This window comes from Arvicanthis niloticus, chromosome 4 (genome assembly GCF_011762505.2).
Source record: "Arvicanthis niloticus isolate mArvNil1 chromosome 4, mArvNil1.pat.X, whole genome shotgun sequence".
Taxonomy (NCBI): domain Eukaryota; kingdom Metazoa; phylum Chordata; class Mammalia; order Rodentia; family Muridae; genus Arvicanthis; species Arvicanthis niloticus.
This window is the reverse complement of record NC_047661.1, coordinates 80,973,197-80,988,268: the sequence shown is the minus strand read 5'-3', so window position 1 is coordinate 80,988,268 and position 15,072 is coordinate 80,973,197. Positions and strand designations below refer to the sequence as shown.

The 15,072-nt window shown below is 44.5% G+C and overlaps 1 protein-coding gene across 1 annotated transcript in view; it reads left to right on the top strand.

Moving 5' to 3' along the window:
* Positions 1-1,688: 1,688 nt before the first annotated feature.
* Positions 1,689-15,072, top strand: part of Slc22a15 (solute carrier family 22 member 15) — a 59,101-nt gene continuing 45,717 nt past the window's right edge. Inside the window, exons 1-2 of the mRNA XM_034501469.2 lie at positions 1,689-2,173; positions 11,286-11,498. Coding sequence (XP_034357360.1) covers positions 2,087-2,173; positions 11,286-11,498 — 300 coding nt within the window. The 5' untranslated portion in view covers positions 1,689-2,086. The remainder of the gene's footprint in view (positions 2,174-11,285; positions 11,499-15,072) is intronic.

Sequence of the window (15,072 nt, the reverse complement as noted above, 5' to 3'; positions counted from 1 at the left end):
TCAAAGTCTGAGAACTACAATTTTGTATTCACTTTTAGAAAAAAGTGTGAGGAAAAATGCAAAACGAATTAATAAATGAATTAATAAATAATGTAACACACTCTAAATAAAGTATGTCATAATAAAAATGAAAGGGGGTTGTAAATACAGTCAGATCATGATTTAAGAGGGCAAAATGAGCAAGTTTATTCCCAAAACAGTCGTAAATAAAAATTGAAACATTTTTAGAAAAAAATAGTAAAAGTTCTTTAAGAAAAAACAAAGCCATGTGACCTCTCTCCGGCTTCCTCCCTCTCCCTCTTCTCACAGAGAGCACTGTCTGCCAAGAAAACTAGATCCATACAGTTAAAGGGAAGTTCTGCCACTTTATCTTCGTAGTCCTGGCTGCCCTGGATCTCACTCTGTAGAGGAACCTAGCCTCTGCTTCACCAGTGCTGGGATCAAAAATCTGTGCTGTCTCTGGTTGCTGCCACTACCACTGGCTTAAACACGTCCAATTCATCTTATGTGGCTACTACACTGGCCGATTCCAACCCTCCCATATTCAACATTGTGTCCTTTTGTTTCAATGATTAGGCAGATGGCCACTAAAGGGCAGTTATAAACAGTAGACATAATGGGAGGTTGTGGGAGCACAACAAGGATGCTTGCAAGACAAGGGGACCTCGGGTCATCCATTATACTCTGCATTATACTCAGGGGATGGTTCTTTTTAATAATCAAAACCTAGCCTCAGCTGGGAAGGGAGTTCCCACTCATTCAATTCAGTGAGGAGCAGCCTAGATTAGGTTGGTCCTGGACATGTTTCTGAGAGATTTTTTAAAAAAAAAAAATGGGTTGACTTAGGAAGGCCTGAATATGTTGAGGCCATTTCATGGGTTGGGCCCTAGTCTGAATGAATGAGGGGGAGAACTAGCTGATCACTGGTGAGCATATCCATCTGCTCACTGACCTCTGTTCTTGACTCTGGATGTCATGTCACTAGCTACTTAAGTTCCTGGTGCCTCGACTTCCCAGCAATAATGGGCTCTGAGAGGAATTGTGAGTCAAATAAACTCTTTCTCCCCAAAGTTTTTTCTGCCACACTATTCTTACCACACCAACATGAAAACAAAGGTAAACTGAGCAAGAGTTTAGATCAGTGGTTCTCAACCTTCCTTTAACACAGTTCCTCATGTGGTGGTGACCCCATAACCATAAATTTATTTTTGCTACTTCATAACTGTAATTTTGCTACTGTTATGAATCTAAATATCTGATATACGACCCCCGTGAAAGGATCTTTAGTCCTGACCCACAGATTGAGAAATGCTGGTTTAGATACTTGCAATAGTTTTAAAACAAAACAGGATTAGGAGTGGGGGGACATGAGAGGACTAACAGTAATGTGTCCCCACACCTCTCCAGGCCTCTGCCAAACTCCATTGACAGACCTTGGCAACCATAAGCCCCTGCTCTTGTCCCTTGTTCCTTGTCCGTGGGCCTTGCGGGCACTTCTCTAAGTGGGTATCTTGAGGCGCGGAGCTTACATCTGACCCTGTACCTAAAGCAGGACAAAGGAGGAAGGGGACAGATGCCTCTCGCCCTCTCGTCGGAAGGCTCTAGAGTACTGAGCGCCCCCGCATTCCACCGCTTTGTGCGAAGGGGCGAACCCCGCGGGACGCGGCGTGGAGCTGCCCGCCCCTCCCGTGAGTCGCCGTGGCCGCCCGCGCCGCACCCACTTCCTCCTTCCCTTCCGCGCGCCAGCCAACCGCTCGCCAAAAATTCCTGTCACTTCTGACAGGAAGCGGGGAGGCCGCGCCGGGGCGACCAGTCGCGCATCTCCGCCGCGCCCGGGACCTGGTCCGCTGCAGGGTCCCGCCTGCGCCTGGGCCCCAGCCCCGCCCGGTCCTCCAGCCCCGGCTCGGCCCAGTCCTCTGTCCCCGCCTCGGCTGCGGTCCGCCCGGTCTTCCCTCCCCGTCCCCGCCGCTTGGCCCTCCGTCCCCACCCGGCCCAGTCTTCGGTCCCTCCGTCGCCCTATCTTCGTCCACCGCGCAGCCAGGTCCTCCGTCGCGGTGGCGGCCCGGTCCTCCGTCGCAAGCCCGCCATGGAGGTGGAGGAGGCGTTCCAGGCGGTGGGCGAGATGGGCCTCTACCAGATGTACTTGTGCTTCCTGCTGGCGGTGCTGCTGCAGGTGAGTCCCCGGCTCCCCGCGGCCCCCGGGGCGCTCTCTGCTCTGCCTGGCCCCAGGTGTGGCGCGAGAACGCAGGGCGGGAGGGGTCGGGCGCCGCGCGGTGGCGGGCCAGCTACTGAGCTCTCCCAAGCTGTCACCCAGCGCCTGGCACTGACACTTCACTGCCAGAGCTAATTGAGACAGGAAAACCATTACCTGGGATCCGCTGCAAAAATCCAAAGGAGTCGACACCCTAACCCGTTGGCTCTAACACCTTGCAGTCTAAGACAGAGACAGCATGGACAATCTGCTCACAAAAGATTGGGTCTAGGACGGCCTCCTTCAGCCCTCTCTGAGATTGAGGAAACTTTCTTCTTATTAAGGGGGCTTTCCATGCACGGGAATTATTTCTCTCTGGTTAAAGTTCTACTGGGTTATAAAGTCTGAGGCCAGCTTCGGTCTAGGAAAATGATACCATCTACATAGTGTGGTTCATTGTATAGAATTCTCACGACCCATTTGCACACCTCAACCTAAAACTCTTGATTCTAGGGGGCCTTGGACTCTTCAAGAGGTTCACTTTTGTAATCATAGCTCTATGGAAACTGAGGCAGAAGGAGGATGGTTCTTCTTCCAGGCAAATTCAAAGCCAGCCTGAGCAGTTCAGATTGTCCCTGGGAAGCTGATCAATGGTAAAGCCCTGCCATGTGCAAGGCTCTGGGTTTGATCCCTACCACTGGGACCAGAAAATGAAGCTTGTTCCCTGCTCAGGAGGCTTGCATTCCTGGGATGAAGTGGTCTGTGATGAGGCACACTGACAGCTGAGCTAAGTAGTTAAGATATTATTCCAAGGGAAGTACTGGCTGGGCACGGTTATAACCAGAGCCCACATGTTGCTTCAACACTGCTTCGATGCTGCAGCAGGAAGAGTCAGTAAGATAAAACTTGATCTACTGATTCTCTTTCCCCATTAAAATCTTTAATTGACTTTAGCACCAGGCAGAACAGTGGTTCAAGTGGTGATACTTGGAAACCCTTCTCTTAGCAGAATAAGAAAAATAGAACTGTAACTGTAGTGTCTGGTCTTCACATATATTGGTTTCTTTGACAATATTCGTTTCAAGTTCCTGGCAATCCCTTCTGGCCACCTCTCCACTCTCCACTTCCTGTGTTAGCATCTTCTTACATGCTTAGCCAGGTGGCTGCCAACTTAGAATCAAATCTTGGGTGTGGTACTGAAAAGACCAGTATTCTGGGTCAGGACGTGTTAAACTTTCCTAGGCTTTTATTCCCCCACTGCCAGCTGAAGATCCAGGGCCTTGTGCTTTTTATACAAGAGCTTTACTGCCGACCTACACCTTAACCCCACTCCTCCCATGCTTTTATTAATGGTTGACCTAGTTCACTGTACTTTGTTAAGGAAGAGTTCCAAGCATGTGATCTTTTTGCTCAGCAACCGTTGGTTGATTTATGGTCACTATTTGCCAGGCTTTCAAGTGTATATTGGCGGTGGATGATTGTTTATCTCATAAGTGTGGGCTGTATGTGTCACCATGTCCCTTCTTCCACCCGAGTTCCACAGGACGACCACTTTATGATGCGATGTGGCTTAAAGGATAGCTGGTTCTCCTGAAGTCCCTGAGGTGGTCATAAGCATTATTGAAGACCTTACTGTATCAGTGTTGGTCCAGCCCATTGCAACAGAAGGGCTCAGCCATGAAGAGAGCCTGTTCCTGACTAGGGAGTTCAGCCAGGAAGAGGATCTGGTTTTATCTAGTAAGAGCTTTCTAATGGTGACTCCAAAACACAATGACTAGTCACCAGAGTTCTCTGTGAGTTGGAATAAGTTTTATGCTGCTCCTGGGCTTAAAGCTTGGTTGAGACTTGTATTAGTCAGGGTTCTCTAAAGGAACAGAACTTATATAATATATATAATATATATATATATATATATATATATATATATATATATATATATGCCTTAAAGGCTCAGCCAGTCCAACAGAAGATCCAAGAATCCTATAGTTACTTAGTTCACAAGACTGGATGTCTCAGCTCATCAACAGAATCTCAAAGAAATGGGCTTTTATGCTAGTGAAGGAATGAACTTGCTAGTAAGAGCAAGTGGGCAAAAAAGCAAAAGCTTCCTTTTTCATGTCCTTTATAAAGGCTGCCAATCAAAGGTGAGGCTCAGATTAAAGGTGAATCTTCTCACCTCAAAAGATATGGATTTAAAGAGGCTCTTTCCAATTAAATTTAAAAAAAAAAAAAAAAAAAAAAAAAAAAAAAAAAAAAAAACCACCCTCACTGATGTACCCAGCCACATGGGTTTTAGTTAATTCCAGATGTAGTCAATCAAGTTGACAACTAAGGATAGTCATCACAGGCTTCCTGAGGGTTAGGATGAACTGGGGACTTTTGACCTATTCCTTATACCAGTTTGAGTGAGTGGGCTCCTGAACCACACTTCCCTCAGTATATTCTCAGGAATGATGGTTGCCTTGGACTGCCCTCATGTGCAACAGAGATAAAGTTGTGAGTCCTCTAAATAGTTCCTCTTAGGAGGCTATCAAGATACAAGAGGCAGTATAGAGGACTCCTTTGGGTTTGGAATATCTCAACAAGTGGAGTGTGGTGTGGAAAGCATCTAGTCTGCTGTGTTCACAATTCACAAACTCGCTTGTACTTATATTCAGGTTAAATGATACTAACATTTTTTTTCCATATTTGCTTAAGACTATGTTATAGTTTAGCTTGTAAGGCAGGGCAGATAACACCTAGGATGTGAGATAGATGTCTATAACTAATGAACATTGTGTTTTTAAGATCTGAACATGCATTGATACAGGAGCTGGTATGTGATATTGGGGCGGGCTGTTGGGAAGGGAGGATATGGTTGGAGGCCTCTCAGAACTGATGGAAATCTGTGTCATTCTCACTGCCTGCGTCCTCAGTGAAAAGGATGCCTCTGATCATAAACTTAAAGGGCAGGTGAAGGCAGACCTAGATGAAGGAGCAGTTGCAGGCCCAGCTGCTGTGCTGCTTGACCTGAGCTAGCCAATACTGATAGGGAATATGGAACATAGAAGCACACCCCTACCCCCCCCCAACCTTTTGGGCACAAAACCAAAAATAGCTGCCCTTCACATTCACACCCCCTCCCTAGATCTTGCCTGAAATATTTTTTGGAGGTCATCTTAGACAGGAATATCCCAGGCATCACTTGAGTTTGTAATATTATATGTATCTTTGGTAGTTCCATCTCAGAACACCAAAGGATAGCTGTATTGATAACAGATTGTACTTCTATATTGATTTATTTACAAAAAAAAAAATGAATTGAGGGCTAATGAGCTTAGCCAGTTATGGTGTCTGGCTCCAAGGCTGAAGACCTGAGTTCAGTTCCCTGGACCCACATGGTAGAAGGAGAGAACCAGATTGTCCCACAACTTGTCCTCTGATATTCACACCCCAACCCCAGCAATAGATACAAATATAATAAAAATTTAGAAACTGAATTGATTTAGAAGAAACTAGTGAATAAAAAGCATAAAGAAAATAGACCTAGAGCATTTTTAGGGACAGCACATGGCAGAGTTTGGAAGAAAGTGAGTTAGCTCTGGGGTATTTTCATGGAACCCTAAGAAGTGTGCTCTCTGCTCTCCCCCCTCTGACTGGCTACTTCTTTTGCCAAAACTTCCTTCCCCCAAGCTTTAACTCACCCCTCAGCAGCCTCTCTGCACTTACACAAGTATGACAGATACTTTTTCCTGAACATCTTCTCTGTACTCTTATGACCTTCATCTGACTAGAAGGAGAGAGATAGGTACTGATAAAAGAATTTTCCAGAATCTTAGTAAGTAGTAGGATTTAAAAAAAACGAGACACCAGCATCATTGTTCTGTTTGTTTGTTTGTTTGTTTGTATCTTGTTTTTGAGACAAAGTCTCATTATGTAGCCCTGGCTGGCCTCAAATTCACAGAGATCCTTCTGCCTCTGCTCTCTAAGTGTTGTGATTAAAGGCATGCACCACCATGCTTGGCCCAAAATTGCTGGGTTTGATTATCTTTCTGCCATACCATTGTGGAAGGAATCAGTTCAAACATACATATGATATGCTGTTGTCATAGCAGTACAAAGAGAGTTTAAATGATGCAAGAATGTATCTTTACAGCTCATTAGAAAGTTAGAGTTTAACTCAATACACATAGTTATGTAAAGTACCATTTCCCCTAGTGAGTAATGCACCCCACCAGTGCTTTGGAAAGGAAGGAAGGAGACTGAGGTTTGCTGCAGCCTTCAGAAAGATGAGCAGCTGAACTTGAAGCTTAGGTTTAGAGAGAAACCTGAAGGTAATTTTAGATAGAAAAACACCATTGCAGAAGCAGAGAATACCCCATATCTCTGCATCCATGTGTATTGGATGGGGCTGGAGAGATGGCTCAGGAGTTGAGTCCTTGCTGCCCTTCCAGGGAAGAGTTGTATATGTCATCCTGGAATAAGTAAAGAGAGACTGCTGTGGGTGTTGCAAACTTGGGGGAAGGAATTCTTAACAAAAATAATAGCCTAGTCAGAGGAGGGAGATCAGATAGCACATTTCTTGGGGTTCCATGTAATAACCTAGCGCTAACTCAGTTCTTCCAAACACTATAGTGTGATGTCCCTAAAGGTGCTGGACCTGAGTTTGATTCCCAGTACCCTATCAGACAGCTAACAACTACCTGTAACTAGCTTTAGATGATTCCACACCCTCTTCTGGTCTCCACTGACACGGACACACACACACACCATGTGGAATGCATTCACAAAGACATACACACATATGATACATTAAAACAAATGAGTGAACCCCTGCACCCCTAATCTAGGAACTGCCTATTAAAGTTTGGGAAGCTCTGGTGCATACCGTTGCCATAGTACCATACAAACTTACAGTTGAGTAGAGAAGTATTCCACTGGACCCTCTGGAGAGGCTAGTTAGATGGGAGTGCTTTAGACAGAGACATATCAACATCCAGTTGTACTGCAAGAAGATAGGAGGTTTAGAGAGGTGTAGCTGAGCGTGGTAAGTCACACCTGGGCGGTGAGTAGGCCATTGCAGAAAGCCTGAGTGCAGACTAACGAGCAACTGGGTTATATAGGAAACTACTCCTGCACCCATTAGGATGTTTTGACCAGAAGCGTTTGTTGAGGAGTTTCAGGAGACTGAGCTGGTGATACAGTGTAGATGGATTAGAGTGGAGAAGAGAGGCACCTGTCATTTAGAATGTGTGAGTCTCACATTTAAAACCCCTTAAATACAACCCTATCAGCAAGACACTCACTCAGTAACTAAGAATGCTCTCTGCCCCAGACACCGCATGTGGTCTTGCTTTCATGACTAAAGGCTTACTCACACAGCGTTTCCAGTTGGCCAGGTAAATGTCCAAGTCCTAAGTGCATAAAGAACTAATAGTAATGCCTGCAATGAAGTCAACTTTAATGTTTGTTCTTTATGTTCCCCTGAAAAATATCTGTTCATAGAGTTAGGTGAGCCCACTCTCATCTTGGTTTTGCTGTTACGGGAAACCTTGAATGGTTTTTAATTGCTCTGAATCTTGTTCCAACTCACAAAGTAAACATCAGGCATAATCATGATTTCACAGCGCACGGTTGTGACGGTTTCCCCTGACACATTATGAAAGCCCATAATGGTGTTACTACAAAATTACTGCAGAAACCTTCACTTTCAGAAACAAATTTTCAATACCCTTGAGTCATTTTTGTAATTTTAATTACACTGGGGTGGCTGGGGATGGGAGTGGAAGGGGAATCCAGCCATCTGGGGCACTTGTTCTTCCCTGGAGCTAGAGCCAGAGGAGATAACAATTTATCTAAGATGATGTTAGTCCCACACGGAAGGAGAATAGATGGTGGTTTCTCATTGTGGCTTTAAAGCCCATCTGCTGATAGGTGTGACTTCATTAGACAAAAATGTGGGTGCATGTATACATGGTAATGGCAGAGCAGTAGTAAAGAATGAGAGACCACTTTGGTTCTCTGGGGCACAGAGGAGGATGTGAACTGTGTCATGGTCAAAAATGGTGAACCAAGGAAAAACACCCCCATGTACTGTGTGGGTGGTATATCCCATGGATGGATGTGTCATCTTTGACTGTGTACCCCCAGAATGTGCTCTGGGATGGAAGACGGACATTTTGTGGGCTTTGAACCTCACCTCTATGACCTAGTCTCATGGTGCCCCGTGTAGCGTTTATTACTCAACATGGCTGCTACCTGCCTACTGTGTCTCCCTGATGAGTAACAGAACCAAGCTTGACCATGGGCTGGCACTGCACAGAAGAGTTCCATATGTTAGCCGCTCTGTTAATATAAAATGATGAGCACATGTATGTGTGTTCACATCATCCACACGCATGCTTGTCCATAAAGGGGCCAAGGAGAGGACGTAGGGATGGGAGGAGGGAGAGAGGATGAAGAGCATGTGCTACTACTCTTAGAGAGGACTAGGGATGAAGGGAGCTCACACTGCTTCACAATGCTGATTAACTAGATTCTACCACCCATTCATTGTGAACTGCTTTCCCCAAATTGTAGTATATACCAAGAATAGTGTGTCCATCAGAATGAGTCAAAACTCAAACGGGAGGTCCCCTTAGAGCATTTCCTCTTTAATCTGGAATACTGCGTGTCCTAGAACAATCCAGATAAAACCAGTATGTGCTAACATACATTCAACAGAAACCTAGACTAGGTTGTTGAATAGCTAACATTATAAAAACATGTCCTATTATTACTGGTGTCCTTCTTGGCCATTTATTCATCCCCTTGTTGAATGTGGGGACCCTGGGTTATATACTTTGGAAGCCCAAAGATGAATCAGTCATAATGAATATACATGAGCAGAACTTCTGGGCCACTGGAGAGGAAGCTGAGTTGGGAAGGAAGCAGGTAAGTGAAGCAGACTTTCAGAGAATGAGAGCGTTCTAATGTCGCTGACAGGAGATGGTGCCTCCAGGGAGAGGAGCAGAATGCTCAGAAGTAGAAGGGGGCACAGTCAGAGAGGGAACGTGGCTGGTTTGTTTTGCCTGATGAAAGGCTGTGCTTTGCGTCATCTCCTGCATTCCCTTGGCCCGTGTTTTTCATTTCTTTATGCCCATCAATTAAATTTCAGCAGATTGTAATCAGAGGGGCAGTTACTAAGTGGATGAAAGTGGCTTCGTAATTATAGCTACTGCTAGATGTGTAATCTATTTGTTCTTGTGATTATTAAGGTTTTTATTTTTATAAGCTGATTGCCTCCTTTTCTAAAATGTCCTTAATAGCATGCAAATAAGGTCCAAGAAGTATGCAAGCCTAGGAACAGATTTCCCTTTGCACCTTATAAGGATTCTTGCAGCACAGTACCTTTGCCCTCCTCCCAGAGGTCCACAGTCTATAGACTCAAAATAGATTGGGACAGCCTTGAGCCTCCTCAGTCTTACCAAGAGGGAAGAAATCGCAACCCAGGTTTTACATTCACTTCTGATACAATGCACAAAATGTCATGACTTCTTTCTCTGTCCATAACTAATTCTATCATCTGCCACTGATAAATGGCTATGCTGTCGGCTCTTCTATTTATCTGCTTAGCCAAACATGCCTCTACAGAACGATGTGGAAAGAGCACCCAGCTAAAGTTCTTGGTGGACAGAAGAGGAATCTTCTGACAGACTCCATCTTCATGTACCTAGTCAGCCCTTATGACAAGTGGATTCATGGGCATGCAATGATAGAAATCACATGCTTTGTATCTTTTAGACACTTAGTCTGTTTATTTTAAGATCAAGTTCAAAGTTACCAGGGATCTTATTTCCTTGAAAAAAGATCTTCTTAACCTGCAGACTAATTACGTAATTTCTTAGTGAATTTTAAATCTGAAGTAATCATCCAACAGTGAGAGCTAGCACAAACAGATGTCCATATCAGTAAAGTCTGATAAAGCTCAACACCCCAGAAACCCAACTTTGAGAAGCCACAAGATCTAGAGCAATCAGCAGATGGCATATGAATTGGTGCTGTATTTTTTTTCTTTGTTAATGGACAGTTATGGTTAGAGTAGACAAAGATTAAATACAACTACAATTTGCAATTTGAATAGGCCTGAGATTTTGAACGTGTTTAAGTCTTATGAGCTGCATGTGACGTTTTAAAACAGTGTCTTTAGATCATGAATTCAAAGTCAAGAGCCCCCAGGCTCCCAGTAACAGATTGAGAAGAAAATAACTGGAATATCAATCTTTTAAACCAGAGCCAGTGATGTGGGCCTTACGCCAGTGTCGGACAATATCACACAAAGCCCACAGCATCAGACACATTGCAGATATGGAAGGAAAACTGTCTAAGGAAGCAGAGTGCTCTGTGAGTGCACTGCTGATGACCCTCTCATAACACGGATGCTTTTTCATTTTTCTTTCTTCCTGGCTTCTGATATGTCCATTTCTGTAGCCCAAACAAAACAAAATACAGAAGGAAGAACCAGCCACCACCCCCAACCTTTTCCTCCTCTTCTCCCTCTTCCTCCTCCTCCTCTCTTCTTCTTCCCCCTCTTCTTCTTTGATTATTATTTTCACTTTGTGTGTGTTCATGTTTTTGTTTGCATGTATATATGTGTACTACATGCATGTCTGGTGCCCATAAGTGTAGGATTCCCTGGAACTGGAGTTATAGATGGTTGTGAGCTGCCATGTAGATGCTGGGAATGACCCTTGGTCTTCTGGAAGAAGAGCCAGGGCTCTTGACTGCTGAGCCATCTCTCCAGCCCTTCCCCCCACCCCCACCCCCCCAGCTTCCTCTCTTCTTTGTCCTCTTCTTCTTTGTCTTCTTGAGTAAGTTTATCAGATTTCAAGCTTTCTTGAACTCACTGTGTAATTGAGGATGACCTTGGACTTCCGGTCCTTCTGCCTCCACTTCCTAAGTGCTGGGACTGTGGAAGGAAGGCAGTATGCATGGTTTATACAGTGCTAGGCCAGCACTTGACCAGCTGAGCTTTACCCCAGCCCAATCACTGTATCTTTCATTGCTTGCAGGCTTCCCAAGTTTTCTACACGCATGCCCCTGTCTGCAGCATTTGATTCTGTGTGTTTACTTCCAGCTTTATGTGGCCACAGAAGCCATCCTCATTGCACTAATTGGAGCTACACCAGCATACTACTGGGACATGGCAGAGCTCTTGTCCAACCAGAGCCACAGCAACCAGTCTGTGGGCAAAAGCCAGGCGTTTGTGGACTGGCTTCTGACCGCCAATGGCAGTGAGATCCATAAGCACGTGCATTTCAGCAACAGCTTCACCTCTATCGCCTCTGAGGTAAGCAGGCCGCCAAACTGCAAGGGGGCAAAAGGTATCAATTTTGAAAGGGCCTATGTTGACTGTAGAGTGTTTTACAAGGTAAATTAAAAGCCATGTTAGCCAAGTAAAGCAAAAGCATGCAAGTGGCCTATCTGTAACCTCCAGAGTCTATGTTTCAGCCCCATGCTGTACAGAGACACAAGACACTTTGGCTGCACAGGATAAAGTACAGATGGTTTCCCCAGTATAAGCAGGAAACCCTGCTCTGTGGGGCCAGCTGCTGACCAAGAGATTCTGGTGCTGCATAGCCAACCAGAGATGAAGCAGCTGAGAACCATTTACTGAGAGCAGCATTAAGAAATCGTGCTTTGATCATCTTTGTACGTCTGCGGCCCAGAGGCAACAGCGGTAACCGCCCACCACTAGCCTGTTAATAAGACAAATAGCGTCACTGATTGTCTGCTCTAGACCAAGCATTGTGATATTTTATAGGTTTGTCTTATTCGCTTAGAGTAATTTTCTGGAGTGGGGATAGGCTATTTTCTGGAGTAGGGATAGGTTGCTTTCTGGAGTTGGGGTAGGCTGTATTCTGGAGTGGGGATTGGCTGTTTTCTTCATTTGACTGATGGAGAAACTGAGGTCAAGCTTAGCTCATAATGACAGTGTTGGTATTTGAACCTAGATTTGTCTTAACTTGGAAGCCTGTGCTCTTCATTCTTATTCCAAGAAAGAACATAGCGTCTGCACCCAGACTGGGGTGCACATCTCCGAGGTTCATTTTGACTGGCAACAGTAGCCTAATATTTTTTGCCCTTCTTTGTGAATAATTTCAAACTGACAAAGCTGAGAATAGAGCTCAGAGGTCATATGTTTGCCCATCACATATGAAGCCCTAAGTTCTGTCTTCATCTGCTTGGTGGCGGGAGGGGAGGAGTGATGGAAACTAACTGACTTAAACAATGGGGATAGATACAACAAGGTCAGCCCTTACATCCTGTGGCTTCATCTGTTGCTTTTGAAGCACTGTTGCTCTCTGTGGTTTTCAGCCATTTTAAAGTTGTACACACCAGTGTTTTCATACTAAGTAGTCCAGTATTTCCTGAGAACAGTAGCATTCTGTCACAAAGAGGAGAATTATCAGTTTAAAAGAGGATTATCAACTACACCTCAGTTACCAACTTACAGATAGACACCTAGCTAGAATTCGTGTTCCATCCACATCTGGTTGTGTCACGTGATGAATACCTCCCACAACAGGATTGTTTTCTCTTCTAAATATGTCAGATCTAATCCAGGATCCTCTATCATGATTAGTTGTCCTTGGCTGCTCAGGGCCCTGTGACCTTTCACTTTCCTTGTTTTTGTGACTCTTATTTTTAGACAATCCATACTCTTCCCTGTAGGCTTACATTTTACAAAACCTACTTTAGTAAGGGATCTTAAACGCTTCAGCCTCCCTTCTAGCCCATCAACCAAAGCTATGGGAGGAAAACGGCTAATAGATCAAGGAGGGAGTGAACTGTTTAGAAATAGTTCTTTGGAGCGAATCTATCTTCATCGTCAGCAGTCCAGTCCGTTAGCACAGATCTGCAGTGGCAGTCCAGTCCATGAATCAGTAGCAGTGGCTTGCTCTAGGAGAAACCTTGAGGCTGTGCCGATTGCCATGAGTCCGGAGAAGCTGAAAGACGCTACTGGAATATCACCAGAAGTTCTTTGGTGCATTTCTCTTTATAAAGTCACAACAAGCGAAGATCAGCAAAGAAAGCAAGCCTAACAAAGATCGGCAAAGGGAACCAATGCCAGAGTGCCCTCCACTGTCTGCTGGGTTATACTTATGCTCTCTCCAAACATCACCTGCTCTCAAGTGTCCACTCTAGCAAAACATCACAAGCCCTTTCACCAGACAGCTTCCAGAGAAACACCATACATCTGTTCTCAGCAAAGCATCCTTTCCCGTGTCTGCTTCGCCATAACATCCTCCCCTAAGTCAGTTTCCAGAAAAAGATCACATGACACAACTGAGTCTCCAACAAAACCAGAAACTCCCACTTCACCTCCCCTTTTTAAAAACTGAAATATTGTCTCTGTTGGGTTAGTCAGATGTGTCCTGTCTCAGGCCAGGTATCTCTGCTTCAATGATATTGATGTCATGTCTTCCAGGGATCATCTGAGTTCCCCCTACTCCTTGTACAGGTACAGTCGTTTCATTGTTAAGAAATAAGAAGTCTATGGGGACTGACTTTCAGATTACAGTCACTGTTGTTTACCAGATCTCCATGCACAGCTTAGTGGCCAACTATGATTCTTGTATGATCCAGTATAGATGACACTCATGGTGGCCAAACAGTTATGTCTTAATTCAGCACACCCTCCACGAGAGGCCTGGAGCCTGCTTCCTTCTGTAAGCTGCCATCTTCCCCCCCCCCCCCCCGTGTCTATATATTTGATCTATATATCTATCAAAAGCATGACTGTGTGGATCTCTCTCTTTAGTGGTTTATAGATTATTACAGCCCTTAAATATTTTACTACCTAAATTATCCCCCAGTTTACCAATGGAGTGCCCTTTTTATTTTTAATTTAAAATTTGATTGAAAGTAACTGTGAATTTACATGCACTCACAAAAAATACAGAAAAACTCCATATTACCCTTTACCCAGTCTCCCCATCACTAACATCTTCCCAAACCATTCTGTGACATCTCAGCTGATGGCAGCTAACTGCCGATGTTGCTGTGGCTTCTCTTGCTGCCTTTAGAGCGGTCCTGTTTCCCTCCATGGCTCACCCTTTCATAGTTTCTCCTAGCCACAGATACTTTCTCCTCAACTGTGATGTTTAGGAGATGTCACTCGAAGAATTGTATAAAGACTCAAATCTTATTGCTGAGGACTTTTGAAGGTTTTTTTTTTGTTTTGTTTTGGTTTGGTTTGGTTTTTTTTTTCATTCAGCATAATTCTTGGCTGACTGACTAACCTAGGACCATATGATTGTAGCTGTCAATAAGCTTGAGGTGGATTCAGTTGATCCATCTTGCTTGTTTTCCAAATTATTATGTTACTTCATTTATTTTCCATTTTCACATAAGTTTTACATAATAAAGCTTCACATAGTAATTCTGTCTGTATAAATACTTGGGGGATTTTTTTTCTTATTAGGAGTTGCCTTTAGCCTGTATATGAGTCTGCTGGCATGGATACCAGGCACAGCTTTGTTGAGAAATGGTTTCTGGCTCCACCAATCACAAGCCTGAGTGAGAATGACTGCAGCTTGGGTAGGGTTCCCTGAGCTTGCCATGGCTGAAGCAAAGTCTTTCTAAGCAGCTGTAATTTTGATTGGTCACAACTTGAACAAGGCCTCTTAAAGGGTCATAGCTTCAACCTCCATTGTGGTTGCAGCTCTTTCTAGCTGGAATGTTCTAAGACATAGGGTTGCCATGATGCTGGTCTGGTTGGGTGTCCGTAAGTGACTGCTTCACTGGAAGTCTCAGGCTCAAGGCAAACTCTGACAGCATTGCCCTAACCAGCTTAGTATATTTGGAAGAAAAATGAAGCACTGCTGGGTATTACAGAGACACTAACTCTCTTAACAGTA